This window comes from Oryzias latipes, chromosome 17 (assembly GCF_053564925.1).
Source record: "Oryzias latipes strain Hd-rR chromosome 17, Olatipes_Hd-rR_3.1".
Lineage (NCBI taxonomy): Eukaryota > Metazoa > Chordata > Actinopteri > Beloniformes > Adrianichthyidae > Oryzias > Oryzias latipes.
The window spans coordinates 35,599,010-35,624,201 of NC_136253.1; the positions used below are offsets into that span (position 1 = coordinate 35,599,010).

Consider the following 25,192-nt stretch of genomic DNA (forward strand, 5'->3'; position numbering starts at 1 on the left):
ATTTCCTTTGCAGGTGATGTCTTGGTTATTATCTTGTATTTGTCGAGCCATCTATCACTGTTGCCCTTGAGCAAGTTGGCCGCGTGTTGAAACACTTCACGGGTGGATAAAAGATTCTTTGCTTGGTTCACGTGTTCACATCTGCAGAGAGAGGATGGCAGATCTTCCAGAAGAAGGTGCCAAAACTTTTCCTTTAATCAACAAACAGAGGAGTCATCCATCTCTCCACTGAGACACTCTCCTCGCTCTGCCTCGCTGCAAAAAGAAGCGTTTGCACAGATTTGGTCTCCTGCACGCCCGAAAAGCCTTCCCTTCCCCGAGAAGAACATGCAAACGAATGAGCAGAGATGAAGGTTTCCTGAAAGTCTCTGATCAACATCCAAACCAATCTGTGGGAGCTGCAGAAACATTTCTGCATCAAAAGCAGTGAGTCAGCAAAACCACACAGCCCTCCTTTCGTTACTGCCGGGTCTCTTAAGGTGGAACTAATTACACACCAGCCACGCTTTATCATTGTGCTTTTATTTATTGTTTGGATTGATGTTCAAAAGCTAAAAACTTGTCCTTGAAACATTTATTAGTTTTCACAAAGTTAGAACAAACACCAAAAGAAACACAGATAATGTAAAAAGACACTTTATTGATCTTGTTACATTTTCATACCGTAATAACAAAAATATGGGATAAGCTGGACAAAAAAAGACAAATGAAGAGAAAACATCTTCATTTCTGTGGCACACATGTCAGAAGGAACAGCTGAAGAGGTCAGATCACCAAGAGTTCAACAAACAGATGATCATCAGAAAGCTCTGTCCTCATCGGATCCTGGTTGTGACACACGGAAGCAGCCATGTGGTTATGAGAGCTTCAAAAGTCCGGAACAAAGTTCTGCTGGACTCTGGACCCGCTTCTGACCTCTTTTATTACAGAGTGAAAGCAAAAGCGGCCTCCCCACCCGCCTTCCAGAAAGACGCCATAAAACAAGAACAAACGGCCTGTTGCTCAATCATCAGATAGTGAGGGTTGATGGATGAACAGCGGCGGCTGCAGTAAACCTTCACCCTCAGCCTTTTCTTGAAAGTGGGCGGAGCTGTAAAAACAAAGAACATCAGCCCACGTTTTTGTAGTTGTTTGTCCAGTCATCTGACCAAAGAACGCGTGGCGGTTACCTTCCTGGAGTCTCTGGGGATCTGTTTGGCGCTCTTGGCATCAAGGTTCTCCTTCAGCGTCACGGCCCACGTCTCATTGGGGTTGGCACAGATCATCCGACCCCTCTTCATGATGAAGCTATGCAACCAAACGTTCTACTTTAGCAACAATGTCCTGCTGTCTAATTTTCCAAAGTTTAATACGTCTTTGCATGAACGTATGGCTGCTGATTGTATTGTTTCTTGCATCATTCTTGCTTTGATTGCTTAAAACAAAACGTTTCAAATCAAATCAAATCAAATAAGGGAAGAGTTGGGAGTCTGAGGAAACGGACATGGTGGTGTTTGAGCACTCACACGAGGGCAGAGATGTTGCAGCCTCCATCTGCCTTCTGGATCTTGTAAGCTATGGCGTGTTTTTGAGTGCCGCGGCTCAGTTTTCTGACATACTTCAGACAGCAGTCATCGTAGGACACTGCAAGAGCAGGCGGTCAACCAAACCGCATCAACAAACTCAAAACAATCAAAGCCGTTAGTGACGGAGACGAGAACAGAGCATGAAGTCCCAAGCATCCAAACAACCATAAACCCCCCCACCAGCCCTGGTTTTATCGTTTTCTCTTTATTGCATTGAGATATGCCAGACGCTGCGCTGCTCTGCAGTTGTTTTCACGCCTTACCTTGTGTCGCTGCGAGACAGACACAGCAGAGGATGAGCAGAAGGGACAGGGCGTGGAACCTCATGGTTAAATCTGCAGGAAGACATGACGACTTTCAAAACATGAGAGTGGTTCCCCTCTCCTGCCCCCCACCTGCAGGTCCCACCTGAGACGCCGCAGTCGTGGTGATTCCACACAAAGGAAAACCTCACTGGAAGATTTTCTTTAAAGAACCAAAAAAAAAAAGCTCTTTCCAAGAACTTAGGAAAACAATTCCTGTCAGTAAAACATGTTTTCTCAAACTAAGATTATTTTGCTGTTGAAAACTTTCTTGATAAGATTTTTGTTGCATTTTTTCTCTGTAAGTTTTTGTAAATATTGCAATATATTCACTCTTTATTTTATCTGTACTTCATTATTTCTGTCTGTAATGCTGCAACACTGAAATGTCCTCTTTGTGGGACGAATAAAGAACGATCTTTTCTTAAGTCAGAAAAGCAAAAACTTTTTCTGGAAACATTCGGTTGTTGCAGATCCAATTAAAATCATTTCCGTGTTGTGGAACAGAAAAATCTCAGCTCCTAAACTCACGAACATGCAAACTAAGTTATGTTTTATCATTTTCAACCAAACCCAACCTTCCTTATAATGCTGTAAGCATGCATTCAAAAAAACCATTTCTATGGTTCCAAGCTGTGAGGGAGTGAGCAGCATACCTCCAGTTGGTGCTGCAGACGGCTGTGTCTCAGTCCATGTGTCTGCAGCTTTCAGGCAGCTCGCTCTTATATAGGGCAGCACCTCAGCAGGCTCATATTTCCATAAACGGGCTCACCTTTGCACCTGGGCTCATCTTTCCTTTCCGTTTCAACGTTTGGATTGAGCTCAGAACGGATCTACAGCGTCTGCAGCCGACTCCACGGAGATCTTGGTGTTCTGAAAGTTTCTCGCTGTGAACAGAATGAAAACAGCTGCATCTGCATGTTCACACACAAAAGCTGCAGCAGAGCTTGCAGATAAAGGAAAGCCTCTTTTCATTTTTTAATTGCGCAATCATCATTTGAAGAGACCATAAAGTCAGATCTTTGGGCTTTATGGAGCTTCGTTTAGAGGCTGTAACTGGAAATCATCCACACAGAAGCCGTGACTTTTCATTTGCTTTGCACCCTCAATCGTCATTTATGTCACCAGATAGAAAACTAAAAGCTGTGCAGATTGAGCTGCTGCTCCTTGGAAAAAATAACTAACAATCAAGCTTTTGTTCTAAATGATGACAAACGTTTCAGGAGCCGAGCCAAACTGCTTCAGGCATCGGCTCGACGGGAAAAAGGTGACAGAATTTGGATTTATTATTCAGAAATGACTTCTTCTGGAATGTTCTGAGGGAGGCCTATTGAAATGTGCTACTTTTAACACAGAAAAGTGTTTCTGAGGCTTCGGCTGCACAAACACTGTGAAGGGGTTTCTTCACCGGGTAGACGGGTCACCAAACAGAAAAGGAGGAGCTGCAGGTCATGGAAGGATGGTGTGTTTGTGCAGAAGATGGAAGACGGGATTGAAGGACTTGGAAGAAGAGCTTTGAAAGAAAAAAGAGGAGTGAGGAGAAGATGAGATCGTTCCATGTTTGCAGACATTTCAGAATGTCAACTAGACCCCAACTCCATCTGGATGAAGATCCTCTGCTGGACTATTTAAACATGTAGTTGTAGAGTTAGATAAGCCAATTCTCTCTATGAGTTCTGGTACATGGCCTGTCCGTCCTGGGGGAGGATCCCTCCTTCATGTGGATACCCCTGAGGTTTTTTCTGTTCTTTTAGGAGTTTTTCCATATCTAGAAGGAGGGTCTAAGATCAGGGACGCCAGTTTAGTTTAACAATCAGCTGTGGTATTTCAGAACTGATATTAGGTTTTGTACATTTTGTGAAGCCTGTTGAGACCACTGTGATGTGAAAGTGGGTCATATGCAGTACAGACCAAAAGTTTGGGAAGGCGTGTCCAAACTTTTGGTCTGTACAGTAAATAAAACTGAATTGAAATCAGTTGTAAAGATGAGGATGGATAGGGTCAGACAGCAGAGGGTGGAGGTGTGAGGATGACTCTGATGGTGAGGAAGATGAAGGGAGCAGAGCAGAGGACCAAAAGGTGGAGTCCTATGAGAGTTTTAGGGTGGAGGTGAAACTGACTTTGGGAGATTCTTTCAGATGACTGAACATTTGTGAGCAACATGGTTACATTCAGAGGACGAGAACCACAGATTAGTTTTGAAGATCTTTCTTGAGATGATCAGAGAAGGTCAGAAGGAGTTTATTGGGTCTTTGTAGATCTGGAGAACAGCTACAACGGGATCCAGGGACAAGCTGTGGTTTGGATGGGGAAGTCTGGAGAAGCAGAAGAGAACGTTAAAGTTGTTCAGCACATTAATGAGAGCTGGAAGACAGCGGTGAGATGTTGTGACAGTTGAAGGTGGAGGTGGGACCACACCAACAACCAGCTTTGAGCTCCTTCTTGTTTGCTGTGGCGATGGAAAGACCGACAGATAAGCCTAGACAGGAATCTCTGTGGATCATTAAGTTTGCAGATGACACCGTGATCTGTAGTGAGAGCAGTGGAGGAACATCCAGTGGCTCGGATGTAAAAACGGGAGGCTGAGCAGGAGGTAGCAGTGATGAAGAGGCTGAGGTTCTCTCAGGATGGATCATTGAATCCATCAGAGGATCATGGTAGATGTTCTGGAGATCCATGCAGGGAAGCAGGTGGAGATGTTTGGACACGATAAGAGGATGATGTTGGTAAAAAGATGTTGAGGTTGAAGCTACCAGGAAAGAGGAGGTTCATGGATGTAGAGGAGGATGTGTGAGGAGCATGCAGAGGAGGATGGAGGTGGACGGTGCCTCCTAAAGGGAGCAGCTAAAGACAAACCCCCAACACAGGCTGCATTTCCAGATTCAGGAGATGCAGTTCTTCCTGTTTGGTCCTGACATCAGCGTGATGTGTTGTTTTTAGAGGAGTTCCAGCTCCCTGGGATCTCACCTTCTTCGAGGACATTTGATAGTGCGGCTCACATTTGTGTTTTTGTTAACACAATCTGCCAGGTTGCAGTGAAGCAGCACGTTAAAGTTTTTTCGCTTTCAGTGCCGTCGCGGATCAGAGACAAACTGGTTGCAAATTCAAAACACTGTTCATGTTCTCTCAGAGGATTGTGGGAATGCATTACAAACGGCTGACAGACTGGGTTTGACATGATTTATTCACCTATTGCTTCAGCTTCATACAACTCTGGTCTTGTTTTGTTTGCGACTTTAACCACAGCCACAATAAATAGAAAATTTATTGGCAAGACAAACTGCATCTTCTTGTGACGAATAGAAATTAAAACTATCGGTGAAAATCCCCATTCTTGGCCTGCATTTCCAAAAAATCCCAAAGGATTAATCGCACTTTCATTTGTCAGAATAGTTGATGGTCCGCCGCCGCATGAAGATGCATTGTGTGGCCGTCAGCGCTCCTTTCAGACAGAATGAAGTGGAGTTTTATCGTTTAATGAGTGTTTGAAAGAAGGAGCCATTCATCAGACTGTTTTTGGAACAATAAGGAGTAAACTAAACAAGTAAAGAGCTGCAGACTGAATGAAGGCGCTACTTTTCATCACATTGGTGATTCATCACTGTGACCTGTACTCATGAACTGGACGGCCTTCTTTGGCCACACAGAGATGTATATATATATATATATACCAGGGACTCATTGGGGAGGCTGCATGGTGGTAGAGTGGTTATCACCCTCAGCGAGGAGGCCCTGGTTCAAATCCTGGCTGAGTCATTTCTGAGAGGAGTTTGCATTATCTTCTCTACCTGATGCTGTTCTGAAGAAGCTGAAAATGAAACCAGAACATGTTGTTATTTGGAATCTGTTTGAATTGTTTTAAAGGTTGTGTTGTAATCTGCCTCTTAGCCAGGACTCCCTTCAAAAACCGATCTGCAGATCTCAGATGCTTTCCTGGTTAAATAACGGGTAAATAAATTAGGATTTGCAGACTCCCATGCGGACACAGCAAACTTTGTTTCATCATAAAATAATGAGGAGATCCGTCCTTACAGCCCCACTCAGATGAAAATTGTGTTTTTGGTGTTTGAAAATGTTCTTGAAGCATGTTTATGGTGACGGAGGAAGAATATAGAGACTATGAATAATAAACTGCATTTCTGAGTTTTTCTTTATTCAAATCGTTGTGGATCTGGAGCAGACGAAAAAATGCAGTTTGAAAAATATCCTATTTGTCACGTAGAAAATACAGTGGGTGGAGCCACAGTCTCCCTGCCCCGCCCCTTTCTGATCCTCCACCTGCAGACCAACAGATCCATGAACGTCTTTGTTTTCCTGGTCCGAGCTGGAATCGACGGATGGATCTGATGTTGCTGCTGTTTTTGTTGCACCGCTGATGTTAGGATGGGGGTGTGGGGGGCTGTAAGCTAGCAGGAGAACATGTAAACAAAGAGATGATGGGAAGTCAGGGAAGGCTTACTCCGCTCCAACAGTCCTGCCCACAACTCAGAGGTGAATTTGAATAAACTCCTGCCGCTCTGCAGAAACTATGTCCTAGAGAACGACACAGTTTTTTTTTAATTTTTGCTAAAAACGTCAGAATCACAATTAAAAGGCCACTGGGAACAATTTTCTTTTGTTGCTTGGAAATGTCATCTAAAATATTCATGCTTCTTTGTCACAAACCCTTTTTATGACCTCCTAATCCATATTTTTACATCAATAAACACAAATCCCAGATGATTTCACCCTAATTCACCTGTTTTTAATCCCATGATTTGTCTTTGTTTTCTGCTGTCCTGCACATCCTCAGACACACAGATGGCTTTTTATTGTGTAACAGAATGAATTAGTGAGAGCACTTTAAAAAAAATGTTTTATCTCAGGAACATAATCTGTTCCTGAGCAGCTTCACCTGCATCAAGGTGAACTACCTTTCTAACACTACAGGCCTTAAGTCAAACCTGAAGTCACCCCACTAAGCCACTTATCCGGCATTGTGCAACAGATCCCTGAGGTCCAATATCCTCCAAAATTCAATTAATGCCCCTGATCCATTTGCTACATCCCCTTATTCCTGGGGGTTTGGGGGGCCAGGAGCTTATTTGAACAGATACTGAGCGAGGGCCCCTCCCCGGCCGGCTGTCCATTAATCACACAGCAACATGTCCACACAGCTGAACAAACACACGGCGAGGTTAGGAGAGGGTCCTGCCACACGGGGGTCTGGACGAAGCGTCTCCTGGAGGGATGATGGAAGACGGTTCTTCACGCGTGTTCCTGTAGGTTTTGAACTTTCTCCTTCATGTGGACTGTAGTTACCGGGGATGAGTCCGGTCTGGCAGCTGACCTCTCCATAGACCTCAGAACCAAACGGGAAGATTCTGTTGATTCCCAAGGAAAAGATGCTATCAAACACAGTGGGGGGGGGGGGGGGGGGGGTGTTGTTTGTTTCCACTGAAATCCCCCCATAAGTTTCATCTTCAGGTATCTGTTTCAATACTGTGAGAAACAGAAAGAGGAGCTCAGAGTTCACCGAGCTTCTGGGAATGTCATGCTGGAATGTCTGCTTTCCGAGTGGTGGAAGGTTAGAGAGCTAATGCTCCTGGCTCGCCCCCAAAATGACTGTGTACGTTATGTAACGAGGATGTCAAAGGCCGGTGGCTCCGCTAATGGAAGGCAGAAAAAGAGAAACTGTTACGGTCTGAAGTACAAGCCAAGCTTTGCTCTGCAGCACACATCACAAACACATGCAGCAGCTTGTCTGACTGCAGCCTGGGGAACTTCATGAATTCATCTGTCAGGACATTTCTGTTAACATGCTTTGGTGCAGACAAACACAAAAAACTCTGCATCAAGCCTTTTCTTCACCAGAAGTCGGCCATCAGACTGAAGTGCTTTTCTTCTGCTTTTTACTGTTTTGTCTTAATTTATGCAGGATTTTAGAGTGTTGTTAATGTCTGATGGAGGTGTTTTGACAGAAAGAAAGATGAGAGCGTGTGAGAAGTGGAGAAAAGAGGCTCAGACATGAGCCACACCACTGTTTCAATGGAAGTATCACAAAACAACAGAGGGCTTTGAGTAAAGGTACTATGTAAACATTTATGTAAAAACAATGAATTCACGTTTTATTCTCTACTTTTATGAATGGTTTTAGGTCAGCAGTGGGGTCACGTGGACTTAACCCTCCTGGATCTACCTAAAGTGAGGTTGTCCTCTAGTGGCATAAAACAGGTATGTCATGCAGATTTGAAATACATTTGGGTGAATCTGACATCAAAACTGGGAAACATTCGTGTAAATCTACTAAACTCCATATGCTGATGAACTGAACATCATTGTAGCTCGATGACAACTTTAGGAAATCACACTGTTATTTACACAATCAGGGAAAGAGACTCTTCTGAAAGGAGACGGTATATGAAATGTGTATCAAAGCATTTTATGGGCTTTTTAAAAATGTCTTTCATAGAGTCCTCCCCCCTCAGTGAACCACAGTCAGATCCAAACTGTTTCAGTAACTTCACTGCAGAAGTGCTGCCATGTTATTTCATTTTTCTTCTGTACAGTTTTGGATTTGCTTCTTTGTACTTTTTTTCTGTAAATGTTTTTCAGATTATTATATCTTGTAATAAATCTTATTTTCCGTCATATTTTTTGCACATGTATATGCTGTGTGAATGATGAAACACAAAGAAAAAGACAGGAAACAGCACGGAGTCCCAAATGCAGCATCGTGTTCCTCATGTGGTTCAAATGAACAACTACAAATAGGAACAGACACCAAAACACCTGAACCAGGAACTCCCTCCAAAAGTCTGGATAATTTAACTCAAATTGAAAAACCAGGTTCAGAAAACTTTATTAACAGAAATGTTCAAAACAAAGTGGATTGTTGTGTTTAGTCTCTGCTGGTATTTGTAGGTCATTGATGTTTTTTGTATTTGCTGCTCTAGGATAGATAGACATAATTTATTCCAGACTCATGGTCCAATCAATAAAAAGGAGTTCACAGACCCCTACATTAAAAAGGCACCTTGTCAAGAATACACAAGTTGAGGTACAGTATATGAAAAATTACAACAGTTGATAGTCTAACTGAGCTCGCAGACATTTCTTTTCCATTTTGGCCCTGCGGTTCTTTCTGGGACATGTCTTCCTCTCGCAGGGCCCCTGCGGTGTGGCCCTCGGTCAGAGGCCCCGGAGAGCCGGCTGCAGGCTGAGGCCCTGCTCCGCCGCGCGGCTCGTCTTATCTGCGCGGTGGGTTGTGGGTGTGTGAGCGTCGAAGTAAAATGGCGGACTTGGCAAACGAAGGTGAGTAGGTAGCAGAAACGGGGAAAAAACGCGCCTCCGCTGCGGATTTTCAGTTTGCACACAGGTGCTGCGCGAGTAGGGCGAGCGGCGAGGAGGCGCTCTGTCGCCCGCAAATGTTGATCGTCGGAGAAATGTCGCCCAGGAACGTTTTGAAAAGCGAAACGATAGCAAACATGCTAACAATGCTAACGCCTGGGCTGAGGCTAATTCCTGGATTGGCTGTTTGTCACTAGCCGGCTTACCCCCCCACTGCGAGCATTTGGCTATTAATAGCCACTTTCTATTGGCATTTGTGGACCCGCGTATCTAACCTGCCGGATGCTTTGTCCCAAACGATCCTCCACATTAAGTACGTGACCGTAAGCACAGGTTCTGACATCACCGGTCTGCCCGGTACAGAGCGCGCAGAAGGACGTCGTTGTGTCTGGCTGATCGGTCAATTTGCGGAATCGAGAAGCGCTTATTTAGGCGGGTAGAGTAAGAAAGCCCCCCCACCCCCATTATGCTATGAGTTGTTAACAGTTTGCGGAAGAATGGCCGTTAATTTCACGTAAATGCATTTGTGGTTTTCGTGAGTCTACGGTGTGTCTACAGTTTTAGCGGCTCTGGTGGCGGGAGTTGTAAAGGAGAGATGACTCAAGCAGGATGAAGCGAATTAGCAAGCTAACCATAGCATGTAAGCTACTACATATGCACAGCTTTGTAGCAGTGGCGGCGTCTATGTGCTGGAAAGGGTCAGATGGTTAAAAGTACTAGTTGTTAGCATCCGCCGGCAGCGTCTTCTTCACGAATGACGGAAAATAGACGCCGCCGCCGTTCGTTATCGTATTTTCCCCGATGAGCTGTAAATGTTTAGGAAGGGGATTTACAACACTTGTGTGACCCACATTGGCAGGCTTTGGGTTTAGAACAGTTTCCTCGTTAACGTCATGAACCGCGGGGCTGTCATGAATGTGCGGGATGCCCAGTCCCGCGCAGCCCGCTGGACAGCCAGGCGGCCTGTCACGCATGCTTTCCCGGACAAAGCTCGCGGCGGGGACGCTACACCTGCTCCGAGTATAATGGGCCTGGTTCGGACGGAAACCTTTGTCTGGTGTCGCTGAACGTGAGGAAAGTGTTCCGAAAATCCCCCAAAGTTTGCGTCTGTCATACACATTTACATTAAGATGGTTGTTTTTAATTGTTTTCCCATATTTCATCCCGAGCTTCATGATCTGGACCCCCATAGGGTTGAATGTTCTTACATTTAGTCAAACTGGGAGTTTATTTCTGTATTTGTCATGAAATGTTGGTGGTTATTTTTCCAAACATCTTCACAAACCCTCCTATTTGTTGTTCTCTTGGTCCAAACTTCTGAAATTCCTGACTGACTTTATATCTGCTTATTAATATTCTGCTCATCTTGTAATGAATGTTGAGTCAACAATTGGTTGATCTTAATGTTCACTGGCTGTCGCCTGGGAACCACTTTTTAATTTATTGTAGGTAATTTAAACGTTAGATTTCAGTCACAGCGGCTGGTTCAGGTCCTTGGTGCTTGGATGACCAGCCTACCTCTCTTCTTGACAGACAAGCCTGCCATTGCACCTCCTGTGTTTGTTTTCCAAAAAGATAAAGCTCAGAAGGTACGTTTCTTTATGTTGGATGTGTTGATGTCATATTTTATTCTTTGTGATTTTGTTTTGTTTGGAACAATGCACACCGATGGACGAGCACATACAGATGGACCACATGTGATAGAGTTAAAACTATCTGAACAAAATAAAACCCAAATGATCATGAAAGTTATTTAATCCATAAAGATTCAAGAACAAACACAAAATGTGGATTTCTCTTACTGGTTTGTTTGCTATTTATTTTTACCCATTTAAATATGTTGTTGCTCTCTTTGACAGCGATCTGCAGAAGGCTCGAGTGCAGAGGATGGAGAAGGTTAAGAAGATTTCTCAAATAAACGTCTGCATTTACTGTGTGTCTCTATAACTTGATTGCTGATCCTTTTCTGGCTACAACTTTCAGATTCAGATAAAGATGAGGGAAGTTATTGTCCTCCTGTGAAAAGGGAAAGAACCTCGTCATTCCCGCCCCCACATTCTGGTAAGGACATTTTGTAAATAAGCATGGCCTTTTCTTTTTCTGGTTTTCACATTATGCATGGATTTGTATGCTGACGGCGGTGTCTGCTGCTTTGCAGTTCCCAAGAACAATGTATTCATGCCCTCAAGTTTCTGCCAGTCGCCCACTGGGAATTCAGACTCTGAGCCAGGTGAGAAACGCAGGCCTTCAGAAGGTCCACTTTTCTCTTCTCTCCTGAATAAATACTCTTTAGCATAGCCCAGCCTAAGAAAACACTTATATATCCACGTAATGGTAACACTTTCTTGGTTCAAGTGTAATATGTAACAATATCTGCTTTGAGAGTCGTGGTTATCTGCAGTGTTTGTGTTGAGTTTGGTGAAAGGCTGGCATGTCTGCTCTCTTTACCTTAAAGCTGTCAATATTTCCTTAAGTAATGGATCTGATGTCATTACTGATGGATGATTGTAACGTAATGCTGATGCGGAGTTCCCTCGTTTGTCATTACAGATGCGTTCTAAAACGAATCAATTCAATTTTATTTCTATGGCCCAAAATCACAACAATGGGCTTTGTACCGGTAATTGGAAAGTAAACATAAAACCAAAAGGATCATGAATGCATAGATTTGTATAGGAAATTTCTAAACTGAACTAACTAAACGGACTAAAATAAACTAAACTAAGCATCCCTGACCTTAGACCCTCCTTCTCTGTAAAGAAAAACTTCTAAAAATAAACGGATTCTGGAAAAAAGGAGAAACCTCAGGGGTGTCCACATGAAGGAGGGATCCTCCTTCATGTGGAATTAGCTTATCTAACTCTACAACTACATGTTTAAATTGTCCAGCAATCAGTAATGAACAAAATCCACAAAGTAGGATTATTCTATATGTTTTAAGGCAGTAAAACTCCTCACTACACACTATAGACTTTTCTCAGACAGACATTCTCACACATTTCTCTCTTGTTTAAACTCAAAGTTCAAACCTTCACAGATGAATACGAACAGTTTTAAAGAATAAAAACACAGAAGTGATCATGATTGAAGATTTATTTTTATGCAGCAAACTGCACGGATTCTGAACAGAAAACACCTCACCGAGATTGATTGACATGGTCTACAGCCAATCGTGGCGCAGAAAAAATAAATAAATAAAATTACACAGAAAAAAAATCTGTTAGGCGAGAAAATGTAATGTAATTCTTTTTGACAACTCATTCATTTGTTGATATTAGGGGTGGGTATCGACGAGTCTGGCGATGCGTATCGCGATACATGTGAGACTTGTTCTCATCTGGAGCCCTCTAAAAATCACCACAACCTGCGTTTTTATATGGCAACAACGTGGCACAGAGGTTCGGTTCGGTACCCATCCCAGACGCTTAAGGACGGTCATCAATAATTAAATAAATGTCGTCTGGACAGCATTTTAAATCGATACAAAAATCGCAATATATCGCCAAATTGATTTTCCCTACATCCCCAGTTGATATGAACAGAGAATATTTAAAAGCCAACAGGCTTGATATTTAACCTAAGGATGAGTAATTTGTAGAACAAGACTGTAGTTTAGGAGGTTTTCCATGCATGAACAGAACAGACGTCTGCCTGCAGAAGAGTCTGTGCTTTTGGTAAAATCCAACATTATTCATGTCACATTTCACTGCTTTAAAAACAAAAGTACAGAGAAAAAACACACCAACAAGATCACGTGATTGAATGATTTACATCAACAGATCAGACACACTGATCAGCACCAATTCCTCCTGTAAATCGTTTTTTTTACAGCTCTGGGGAGCTTCTTTCTAAACGTTGTTGGATTTGTGTGTTTGCACCGTCAAACTGCCCGGTAGGATGAGGAACCGGAGTAAAATCGGGTCATTTGGGAGTTGGATGTAGGCCAAATTTTTAAAGCTGAATAAACAGCAGGATGGTATTTATTGGACGGCGGCAGATCAAATGTGACCACATAAAAGGGAAACGCAGCATTTACCACATTTCTGTGTTTTGCAAAGTACATTATGTTTGTTGCTCCCACAAAAGTGTTGAGTACAAACCACTTTGGGGTCGTTATCTGCCCGTGTCCTGCCAGCTGAATGTACACTCCACGTTAACCTGATGGAGCGTTATTGACCACCGACCTGTACCAGGCCTGACTGTTTTTCCTTTGCTGTGGCGCTCTCTGCTTCGCCACAGATTAGAGCAGGTCATGCAAGCTAATAAAGCCAGAGAGTTGGCAAGACAAAAGTAGAAATAGATCCGACGCCAGAGAGGCTGCCATGCCATTGCACAAGAACTGGATTGCTACACAACTCATCGGCCTCTCTTGAGGTTGCTGTGGTAACTGGACCTGTGGTTGGGGAAGAACATGTCTATTATATGTTACTGTGCTATTCTCCACTAGTTTTTCTCCTGATTTGTTTTCTTCTCTCATGCTGTCTCACCAGAAGAGAAACCTGTGGGATTCCGCTTAAAGCCACCGACTCTAATACACGGACAAGCCCCCAGTTCAGGTAACCTCATGCTCTACATGTGTTTACTAGCATAGAAAGTACTTTGACTTCCAACTTACAAACGTCACACAGATCCTGCAAAAAGGGGGAGGGGCTAGGTTATGTATTTATTGAACTTAGACATCCCAAACATCCCAATCTCTGTTATAGGCGTCCCAAGTCAGAAACCCAAGGAACAGCAACGCAGTGTCCTCCGCCCCGCCGTTCTCCAAGCTCCACCCTCCAAATCACATATAGAGTCAAGTGAGTACATTTTACACTTTGACTGCATTAAACAGTAAAATCCCTTCTAGCCTACACTCAGTGTTCAGGTGAAGCTCTGCACTGTATTTCTGAGGGGAGTTTGAGAATGTGCAGCATATAGAGCTTGTCCGTAGTAGATAAAGAAAATCTTATTCATAAATTAATGATAACCGCTGATAGTCAGGCCTTTTGTTCAAATAAAATATACAAGGAATTTAAAAATGAGTTTATCCTCACAACCTGTGACCTGTGACACTCGCGTGTTATGACAGTGCTTTAGAAGTCAGCTTAAGAGTGAAGACTCAAGAAAAAAACATCTTCTAATTATTAATGAATGGCTTTCAGGTTACTGAACATTTCATGTAGGCTCTATTAAAAAATGTCCTGTCGTTAACTTAATCATTCAAATATTTCCCCAAATCGTCACGTTTCATTAAGTTTTTATTCAAGTGTCGGTAAAGAATAGATTGGTGCCGTGTTAAATCAAATATTTTCTAAGTATTTGGCTATCTACTACATCTGTAAAGGTCATAAGTAAAATGTCTCTTAGTGGAAAAACCAGAAACTTTTCTAAAAAGTAGTGAAAGATGGTTAAGATGTTCTCAAAGTTGCAGAAAGTCATGCTAAAGGATTTCAGTCTCTGCAGAAACTTCATTCATTGATGGTCAGACTCTGTGAAAACGACGGTGGTCATTTTAACATTCCTTCTACGGTTTTAGATTCCAGTTGTGGAACCAATGGCGTGAAAAAGACATCAGATGGAGCGTCTGTGACTCCGTCGCTCTTCTTGAATAACAAAGATCATTCACCCCCATCGGCCAAGTCACTGGTGAGACATGACTGCTGTTCAGTTTAGTCTGGGTCTCTTCCTCTGGGACAGTCTCTGTTAAAATGTGCATAAATGCTGACTAACCCCCCCCACAAATCAGGTGCTCAATGGGGGGCGCTGTTGTCCAAAGCTCGCTCTGACCACACCCAGAAAAATCGTAAAAGAGAAAAGCAGCTACGATGCATCGGAAACAGATGACACCATAACCATGAACGAAGGACGTGTTTATGTTTTTACAAAATGTCTTTAATCATGAAACAAAAAGTAACTTTTACAGATTTGGAATGACAGTATTAGATTATCGGGGGAGTTACGTTCTAAAAGAACCAGCAGTAGGAGAAATCTGTGAAGAAGAGATGTTTTAAGGCTGTAAATCTACACACTTTTCTCTCATTTAAACTCTCAAACTACAGAGTAAAAAAAGGTCCAGGATTAGAGAATGAAAACAAAGATCTGATCCCGATGGAAAATGTCTGTAAATGTAACAAAGTGGACGCATTCTGCACTGGAGACACGACCATTGACAAGGTCTAAAGCCAATCAGGATGCAGAACACAGCGCCCTGTAAAAAAACAAACGTAAAGTTTCAGTGAAAATAAAACCGCTCCACGGGGAGACGGTTTAATTTGTTTTTTTCCCCTTCCTGCTTCTCCCTTTAGGGGGCGCCCTCTCTGCATCCTCCTCTCTCTAGCCTTTGCCCTCGTTTCCTCCTTCTTGCACCTCCTGGTTGGTCCACCTGGACCTGAATTCCAGCCTCCAGGGTGGCAGCTGAGCATGAATTCAGCCTGAAGAGCGTGATTTAAAAAGTAATATAGAGTCATCCATGGAAGGCTTTAGAGCTAAAACCTGCAGAGCCGTCTTCCTTAAGGGGGTTCACTCCTCAGCTGGTGGGACTCCTCCACTTTCACTGCAGTTTTTTGCAAATGCTGTTCAGTTCTGACTTCTTTCCTCACAATAACAAACCTGGAAATACTGGAACACTGGACTCGTGTTAACGAGCTAAAACCCCTTTTCTGTCATCTAATGTTCCTAAATGTGGAGTCGAACAGAATCTGTTTTCTGCTCCGATCTTTATTAGCTTTATATTGGGCTCATTTATATGAAAACATGCTGATTTCCTCCAGTGTCCTTGAGCCAAGTCAGGCCCTGTTGGACTGATGGGGCCATCAGAAGAAGACAGTCAGGAAACCTTGGCGTCTTTGTGGAAGTAGAGCATCTAAGATGTTAGCTTCATACAGCATGACCTTCATGTGATCATGAATTTCAGTTTCAGCGCTAAATCATTCATGCATAACTTAAGAATCAACCAGGAATCCTACAGACTGAGGAAATAAATGAAGACGAATGCGTGTTTGCAGCTGTCCAAGGAGGCAGATGTTTGTTTATCTGGACTTTTTCTTGTCATCCAAATGATTGGAGCATTCAGGACTAATGTTTGCTTTCTAAACCATCAGTAGTCTTAAAAAAAAGGATAATTTCTGAAAAATGTTGGTACATTTTCTGACTGTGATGAAGATCCTGAGAGGAGGATGAGTTTGTGGAACCAGTGCTTTGTGGTTCTGGGGTGACAGCAGGATGGAGTTAATGATGGTAGATTTGAGAAGAACTGCCATTGGGTCCATTCTGGCAGAACCACACCTGCACTTGAACTGGGTTCTGAAATGAAAACTGAGACTGTTTGGTTTTAAGAGACTCTGAACAGAAATGAATCCTGATGCTTTTTCTGTTTTTAGAAACCTGAAAATCAGGAAGATGGAGAGAGTGGCAGCAAAGATGAAGACGGGAGAGAAAACGAGAAATCTGTAGCTCTATCGTTTGTGTTTGGTCAGAATATCAAAGACAGAGCAAAGGTGGGCTGTTTGTCTTTCACCTGTAAACCTATGGGACACATTGATGTTGACATACATGCGTGTGGGTTGTTTATTTTAGATTTCCCTCTGAATATTGGCATGTATGACACACATGAATGTGTCCGTTTGTGTGAATAAATCCCTAATGTTTCTTCTTCATCCAACAGTTGGACAACAGCAGCACAGAAGAAAACTCAAAGGATAGTTTGCTACCGGACTGTCAGTCAGAGAGCACAAATTATTTCTTACAGTACATCTCCACCCCAAGGTGAGGAGGTCTAACTGTTTTTATGATTCTTTTATTTGAAACTCTAACCGGCGTGTTTTCATTCCCACTTCAGTTCAAAAAATGCCTCAAACAGTGGAGAGAGTGGAGCCAAGTTTGTGTTTGGGCAGAATATGTCTGAACGGGTTCTGGTGAGTGTTGCTCCGCAGAAAAACTGCGCTTTGCCTCAGAAGAAACCCGTGTGATGATGGCTGTTGTGTTTCCAGAGTCCTCCTAAAGGAGAGGCATCCAGTGAGGAAAGTAAAGATGTTTGTGCTGCTCCTGCTTCAGAGTCTCCCTCACAGGAAACAGCCACAGACAAAGGTAGGAAAAGCCTCCGCTGTCTGAAAAGATGCTGCATGTATGACTTCATCCCCGTCACGGGCCTGACGGTTCTGAGGTCATGTGACTGACCACCACCACACGAACACATGTCAATTACAGGATCCTTACCGATCACCAGAACTGTAGGGCCAGTGTTGACGTTCTTCCAACTACCGTTAACGCCATCGTTAGCATGAATCAGCTGATTCATGCTAACGATGGCAAAGCATCTTATCTTGATGTCGCTGGCGGCGACTCCAGTGTTTAGAGGATTCACAGGATTTTAGTTTTTCCTAAGTTGGTCGTCTTCCATCATCCTTGGATCTGTTTTCAAAGTGGTCTTTTCATCGGGAACATGCAGTTTTTAGCTAAAATCTAAAAACTCAGATCGATTTTCTAGGACATCGTTTCTGCAGGGCGGAGTTGTGGGCGGGAAAGTTGGTGCGGAGCAACCCTGTACCCCCCCCTTCCCTGTGTCTGTGGCTGAGAGCTCTTTGTTTACAGCCCCTCACACCCCCAGTCTCATTAGCGGTGCAACAAAAACAGTGGCAATACTGTAAAAAGTGGATGCATCAGAAAGGGGCGGAGCTGGGAGCTTGTGGCCCCGCCCAGCGTATTTTCTGCTTCACATGCATTTTTTTTTCATATGCGCCTGTTTCACAACGATTTACAGAAATACTGAGAAATGCAGTTTTAATCTTGTCTTTATTTCTACCATCAGAAAAATGCTACGAGAACACATACATTTTTCATTGGTGTGGATCTAGAAAGATGCTTTCATGTCCGTCTTTGATCTGAAGTTAAACTCTTGTTGACCTTCAGATGAGGCTGAACGCCCTCCTGTGTGTGTAGTCAACAGTGTGTCCGAGTCCCTGGAGGAGTCTGCAGCAGCTTACACCAAAGCCACAGCCAAGAAGTGCGTCTTAGAGAAAGTCGACGTGAAAACTGGAGAGGAGTCAGAAAGCAACGTCTTGCAGGTGAGAAGCGCTCTGGGGTGGAAGCCCGACTGGACTGCAGACCCTGATGCAGGTTTTGTTTGTTTGCCTTTGCTGCAGATGCAATGCAAGTTGTACGTTTTTGAGAAGAAAGCTCAGTCGTGGATAGAGAGAGGTCGAGGGCTGCTGAGACTCAACGACATGGCCTCCACAGAAGATGGAGCCCTACAGTCCCGCCTAGGTAAACCTCTGGCAGAAGTCAAGGGAGCTACTTCCAGAGGGGGTTCGGACTTTACCAACAAATTCTGACTCTTGTTAGTAAAAATATATAAATCCAAAAAATGCAAAGACAAAATAATGTAAAAAATGTCTAACATTAGCTCCACTGAAGTAGTAGTGTTCCAAACATTCATTCCCACCAAATAACTGTCATAACATATTTCAAAGCTGAGACCCTTTTTGAGACCTTCAGCGTAAAAGTTTTGAATGAAAACCATACTAGGGGGTGGGGGGTGGGGGTCATTCCTACACCCTCATGATGTAGGATTGCTGGTGTGGTGCTGGGCGAAGCATCGGTGAATCCAGAAACCTCTGAGGGCTCAGACCCATGTGTTGTTGTAAGGCCGGCTGTGACCAGCAGGGGGCGCTGCAGCGAGACCCATCCTGCCTCAGAGATCAAACGCTCCTTTACAGCCTGATGGTTGTGGGCCAAGAGCTCAGAGCTGGTTCTCATTACAGAAAGAATGAATGTTGTAGTAAGGAATGAAAACAATTTACAAGTAAAGCTTTTTACTTTAGTGATTTAAAACCTGATTATGTCCAGTTCAAACCATATTTTAGACTTCAAGGTGATTGTAAATATTCTTTTTGTTTAACTTTCCCTGACTTATGTCTAGCTCACAGATTACATAACAGAAAAATCCTCCCGACGGTTTTGTGTTTTCATTGAGAGTCAGAGCTCTTAAACATGGACTAACCTCTCCAGCATGTGGCGGGAGGATTTCAACACTCGTGTCTGTTTTTGCATGCGCCTCTGGCAGTGATGAGGACCCAGGGCAGCCTGCGGTTGATCCTCAACACCAAACTCTGGCCGCAGATGCAGGTGGACAAAGCCAGCGAGAAGAGCGTGCGAATCACTGCCATGGACACGGAGGACCAGGGCGTCAAGGTCTTCTTAATATCGGTGTGTGGATCTGCTTTTGGTGGTTCTGGAGGATTGGATTTGGAAAAATAGATCGAATCCGCTGATGTTTGATGCCGTTTGACATGAAGCTCCTCCACCTTCAACCGCTTGGTGGTCGGAGCTTCTGTCCATGACAAACACACATGTTTGACATCACACTGGCCTCAGATGCATGCAGGGCAGTGAGGCCATGTGATTCACGTGTAAGAGGCGGTGTCATGAGAACACGCATGTGCTGCTCCCCTATAGGGTAGCTCTAAAGACATCGGGCAGCTGGCTGCTGCGTTACATCATCGGATCTTGGCTCTGAAGAGCAAAGCGGAGCAGGAAACGGAGGCCCTGACGACGACCATCCCTGACGCAGAGGTACCACAGTCCAACGAAGACGACAGCGACGAAGAGGACAAAGCGTCTGCTGCAGCCTCTGCTCCTGCTGCAGGTCAGGGATCAGTCCTTCATCACCTTCACCTGTTTGGTTTGAGTTCAGGTTCTTTTGTCTTCCTGCTGCTTTTAGGCAAACAGTGAGTGTTGATCAGCTGACGGGGGCAGACCCCAAACATGTGCGAGCTCTCTGTTTACATGCAGCTGACTGCAGTTCATCTGCCGTGAGCTGGACTTTAAAGGAAACGACAAACTGCAGACAGATGTTCTGTAGAAAATACGGTTTAAAGAGGAAAATGAGACGAGTGTCGGTGAATTACGCAGATTTTCTTGAGTTTTTCCAGCTTTTAGTTGGACTGTTTACATCAACAGTATCGTGTTTGTTTCCATCAACAGTACAGAGTTTGTCTACAAAGTCACGGTTGTTCTCACCTTAGCAGGCCACTGTTATTGTCAGTAGGGTTGGACGATGTCCCTTAAATTGTCAGTTGACGATGTTTGCAGTAAACCATCGTGATGGACAATGATATAGTCGGGGGGGGGGGGGGGGGGTAATTTTTCTCTATTATATAATTATTATTCGTTATTTTATTTCATTACTTCATCATTTTTTTCCCCAACTAATGACTCATCTGCGATGATCCATTATGAACTGAGGGAAGTGACTTTAACAAAACAAAAATGGAAAAGAAGAAGTCCGCTCCTGCACTCGATTGGACCGAGCGACGGGTCTCTGAGCAGAACAGACGGACTTTGTGTTTGAGGGGAAGGGAGGATGCTTTGTTACGTGTGCGCTATTTGTGGGAGACTTCGGACTGCCATCCGTCCCGCAGCTCTAGGTGAACGAGCTACTGAACTCAGGAGAACCGGGTCTCCCGGTAAAAGTGTGTGTCCGGGCAGAGCTCGGACTTCCAGCACACACAGCGGCTTTGGGGCGGTGTGTGAGCTTCAAAGCAGAAATGTGGCTCAGTCCTTAGAAACCGTTCAAACAATCACGAGGATTTGTGTTTCCAGTCGTGTCCCGACTAAATAAAGGCTGATGTTATTCCCACATATTTATGTGCAGCCAAGATGGATTTATGTTCATCAAAGGCTAAATGTTGTTAATGCGTGTTAGCCTTCATCTAACCGTTCTTCCAGCTCCATTCTTCCACAGAAAAAGCACTGACCACACGGATTAGAATTAAAATGATGAGCGAACAGGCGCTCATTAATAAAAGCACGTTTAGAAGATCATCTCGTTTATTACGGAGCTGCCAGATATCTATGTATGTAGCCTCTCAGTGGAACTCATTTCCTCTTCCAATATTTCCAACACTACTGCGGATGTGCGAATGATTTCTTCTGACCAAAAGTGTGACCATGTGAACGTTTGTTATATTCTGAAAACATTTTTCTGGGCCCATCTACACGGTTGAATTCTAATCCGACCATTGATCCCATCAAGATATTTTGCTCATGTAACCGCGGCTTATGGCGTCTACTCGCAGTGTGGCGGGGGCGTGGCATTAGGATGGTATCTCTCCATCGTGACGTCAGTCAGCCATCATGATGGACGATGGTATCGTCCATCATGATGGCTGACTGACGTCACGATGGACGATGGAATCGGCACAACCCTCATTTTCAGTCACCAGACGTTTACTCAGCAGCAGTTCTCACCTGTGCGGATTCTGCCTCCACGATGGCCTTGAACGCATCGGCGTACCTGTCCATTTACAGGGGGTTGACACGCCCCCTTAAGCTCCGCCTCTTTCCGTTTGAGGAACAAACAGAACAAAGTCTTCCAATAAGTGTGAAAGTAATCTAAAAAACGTGACCTCTTCAGACCCGAGCTGCCGTTTGAGCTAACCCCCAGTCGGGCAGAAGGAACTACTGGGGTAATAGGACTGGGGTAATAAGTGGACGCCAGGTTTGAGGAGGTTCAGGAAGAAAACCGACAGCAGGAAGCTACGTAAATGTCAGCAGTGGTCGATGCAGGTGGACAGAACCGGTCTCTGCTCTGGTGTGGAGCCGGGTTCTGCAGACTCTGGTTTCTACAGCTTTAAAGTGGATCTGAGGACTTTCCATCTGCTCACACGAGTCCAGTCTTGGAGTTCATTCAGGACCTGGACAGCGTTCTGGTTCTGGTGCCGTGGATGTTGGTTTTCGTGAATGTAGAGCTTTTGGTTATCGTGTCGACTGAGCTCTGGAGAGTATCGGATCCATCCGGTGCGTCGTTTCAAACTTTGCATTGAGTCTCGTTGCTGCAGAAGACAGACAGATGCGTCACCATGGGACCCAGCAGTGCTGTGGTGGAGCGTGTGGCCGCTGCAGTCAACCCGCTGTCGCTCTGTCCCTGCAGGTAACTCAGAAGGAGGGGAGAGCCAGGCCGCAGGAAGCACATAGCGCCGCTCTTGGACCGCCTTTTCTTCAGGCATCTCCACGGACAACCCTTGATCAATGTAGGTCACCCAGACCAGTACTTTTGGATAGTCTAGCTCCAGGAAATACCCCCCATGCCGGAGTGTCTCACCCAACCCGTGCAGTCGTCTTCTCTGCATTCAACGTTAAATCTGGACTTGTTTGTTCCCCCCCCTCTCCTGTTTTGTGTTTTATTTTTGTTTTCGAGTATTTTTTTCTTATTCCGATAGCAAAAATAAAGACTTCAAAGCTTTGGTTTGGGACTTTTCTGCTCATCATATTGATGAGTGTAAGGGTGTTTTCCTCTGCGTTTGAATTAACGGCACATGTTAAGACTGCAGTTTCTACTATGGGACCTTTCTACTGGCTCTACAGCAGCGCCTCTGGCCCCCACGCGTCCCGTAGACCTTCACCTTATAGAGCAGCCATCCTTCAACCCCCCATCCCGACCAGTCCCTGCTTTAGGTTGGCAGATGTAATTTATTTGGGCGGTGACTTTGTGTTTTCATGGGGCGGTTCCCGTCTGTGCCGGGTAGCGGCGGCCGCCGGAGCGCTCCCGACTGCCACCGTGTTCCTCTGGACGCTCACAGGTTCATGTGGTCGAATCCTCTGAAATTGTAGCTTCTGATGAGATTAATCCATTCAATCGGCCATTTCTAACGGAGAAACCACCTTCTGCATGACACTTCATCATCCCAAGAGTTTTTGTTTTTGTGTTGAGACATTTTTATGTTGACATTTCTATAAACTTTTTATCCATGTACATTTGGAGAAGCTGTTGGAATGCAGACTGTGTGGGAGTGAAAACTGTAATACCCTCTGAATGTCATGTACATTTGAATATATTATTTAGTAGTGCACCATGTTTTCTCATCTCCAGCTGCCCCTTTACAAAATAAACCATTTTGGACAGAATTCTTTCCATTTTCACCTTTTGTTCCGCCTCCTCTGAAAGACGACGTCCTGAATGAGTTTCGGGTCGGGCCGCCGGCTCTGAACGTGCTCTGCCTGCACCGGCGTCCAAACCGGACCTGCTGCGGGTCCGCGGGACGCGGCTGAAGCCGAACCGCAGCTCCTTATGTGCTCACCGTAAAGATTCTCCCCCATAGACGCTCGCCTTTCATTTGCTAAATCTTCATCTCGTTTGATGAGTGGAAGCGTGTTTTTAAATGCTTCATCAGGTTAAGAAGGGATGTCTGCTGCTAACAGATTGACAGGGAACCATGTAAGGTGAAGAGCCGGCGGGCCGAGGCGGCGGCGGCGGGATTTATGCTTCTCAGAAGGTTGGGGGTGGAGAAACGCGAGCGTCAGCCGTGAAGCCTTTTAAGTCTGGATAAGTAGAGTCTCGAAAGCTGAAGAAAGTCTGGTCTTCCTCCCTAAAATGAGTACAAAGCAAAGCGGGTCAAATGTGGGTCAGATCCAGAGGGTCTGAGTTTACCGTGAAGGTTGATAAACCGCCCGAAAATAAGGATTTTAAACATGCAAAGATGAGATTCAGAGGATTTGATCCAGTCTTCAGGACTCGACCTCTAAACTCTGACAGCCGCCACTGAAACAGTTTTATGCTTACATCCCAAAAACAGAACCACCACAAAGTCCATCAGAAGCTGAAGTTAGACATCAGCCAGTCCTCGGTCTGAGTGGAGGAATCTGAACATGTGCCCCAAAATGCAAATGTCACCGAGGAAGACGTGACTTCACTGCAGCTGCAGAGCATCAGGAGGGGAAACCGTCGTCTGCCAACGCCGTGATGTCAGACTGGCGAGCAGCTGTTGGTCTCCATCCTGTCCGGCTGACGGACCGTTTAGCGGGACGCCACATTTGTGAGATGACCCGGCCGTCGTGTGTTTGTGACGCCTGAGGCTCCATCCTTTCATCTGGTCTGACATCAAAAAATCCTCCAAGTATTCAAGCAAGAAATGACGTTTTCTGTTTGACTATTTTGATTTAATCTGATGTCTGTTTGTGAGGCTTTAATGAGTAAACATCTGTCTGTCAGGTCTGGTTGGGAGGCTTTTTTTATTCTGTTCTAGTTTTTCACATGTTTTCAGTCTTCCAGCACTTTTGAAAGTTTGGCTCAAATATCTTGTTTTCTCCTCTTTTCCTCACTCCGCTTCATTTGAGCACATTTTTAAAAAACTGCTTTGAATCATAATTTAATCTCTGCCTGTGTTGCCAGATAGTGGTGGTTTTCCAGCCTTAACGTCATCTAAAGATCACCAAACCAGCCAAAAAACACCCAGAATATTAATCAGTAATTAATCACCTGTTATTTATTACTTCCTGATGTGATTAAAAGTCCAACTTTAACACATTTGAATGATTTGAATGATCCATGTTTGCAGTCAGAGAAAAACATGAAATAATGTTGAACTTTACCATCAATCACAGATGTTTTTCATAAAAAAAGGGAAAAAAGTAAAAAAAAAACACAAATATTTAAACTCTATAAGAGTTGTAGTTTAACTTGTTAGCCTATCATAGTGGGAACTGTTCTTGTATTTTTACTTTTCATTAGTTTATTTATTTTATGTAATAAAGAGGAGTTTGATTTTTAAAAACCTGTTCTTGTGAATAGAAAATTGTTCAAGTATTAAACATCAAGAAATATATCAAATGTCCCCTTAGATGAGTCCAAAAAGTACTTTTTTAAATCTAATTGTGTAGTAAACAAATATTTATATTAATATTACCATAAGTTCAGTTGTTTTTCTGTCGCAGCTTCAGATCTGCAGAGAAAAACACGACCTGTCATATAGAAAGACATGGAATAAAAATGTTTAGAATGTAAGATCATAATCTTTTCTTTATTAGCATACGCTGAGTAAACTGAAGGAACCATCAAAACGACTTCACTCAGGATTGCGTAATGTCTGGTGCAGCGGAGCTCGCGCTGAAAATAAACAGGAAATACGCAAAATAAAGTGATTTTGATGATAAGAATGATTAGAATCAAACATATAAATTCCATTTATGGAACTAAAAACTCCAGAACCGATCCCAACCCGCCCAAGGTATGTCCATCCA

At 44.0% G+C, this 25,192-nt stretch overlaps 2 protein-coding genes across 21 annotated transcripts; one reads left to right on the top strand and one right to left on the bottom strand.

The window, feature by feature from the left end:
- Nucleotides 1–620: 620 nt before the first annotated feature.
- Nucleotides 621–2,737, bottom strand: ccl25a (chemokine (C-C motif) ligand 25a). 2 transcript variants are annotated; one of them, XM_020711263.1, is made up of 5 exons: nucleotides 2,640–2,737; nucleotides 1,829–1,900; nucleotides 1,506–1,623; nucleotides 1,170–1,287; nucleotides 621–1,090 (listed from the first exon to the last, which is right to left on the bottom strand). In XM_020711263.1, the coding sequence occupies exons 2-5, from the start codon at nucleotides 1,890–1,892 to the stop codon at nucleotides 1,064–1,066; spliced, it is 327 nt and encodes a 108-aa protein (XP_020566922.1). In that variant the 5' UTR covers nucleotides 1,893–1,900; nucleotides 2,640–2,737; the 3' UTR covers nucleotides 621–1,063. The 2 variants fall into 2 exon arrangements, with proteins under 2 accessions (XP_020566922.1, XP_004079518.1); XM_004079470.5 differs by having other exon boundaries at nucleotides 2,524–2,731.
- A 5,862-nt stretch (nucleotides 2,738–8,599) lies between these two features.
- Nucleotides 8,600–23,080, top strand: ranbp3b (RAN binding protein 3b). 19 transcript variants are annotated; one of them, XM_078935140.1, is made up of 19 exons: nucleotides 8,600–8,695; nucleotides 8,803–8,906; nucleotides 9,015–9,160; nucleotides 10,730–10,785; nucleotides 11,056–11,092; nucleotides 11,180–11,257; nucleotides 11,355–11,426; nucleotides 13,687–13,752; nucleotides 13,903–13,995; nucleotides 14,715–14,824; nucleotides 16,558–16,674; nucleotides 16,842–16,942; nucleotides 17,016–17,091; nucleotides 17,167–17,263; nucleotides 18,086–18,240; nucleotides 18,319–18,439; nucleotides 19,239–19,381; nucleotides 19,631–19,820; nucleotides 22,107–23,080. In XM_078935140.1, the coding sequence occupies exons 3-19, from the start codon at nucleotides 9,139–9,141 to the stop codon at nucleotides 22,148–22,150; spliced, it is 1,578 nt and encodes a 525-aa protein (XP_078791266.1). In that variant the 5' UTR covers nucleotides 8,600–8,695; nucleotides 8,803–8,906; nucleotides 9,015–9,138; the 3' UTR covers nucleotides 22,151–23,080. The 19 variants fall into 19 exon arrangements, with proteins under 19 accessions (XP_078791266.1, XP_078791271.1, XP_078791275.1 ...); XM_078935145.1 differs by lacking the exon at nucleotides 13,903–13,995; XM_078935149.1 differs by lacking the exon at nucleotides 13,903–13,995 and having other exon boundaries at nucleotides 18,116–18,240.
- Nucleotides 23,081–25,192: the final 2,112 nt, after the last annotated feature.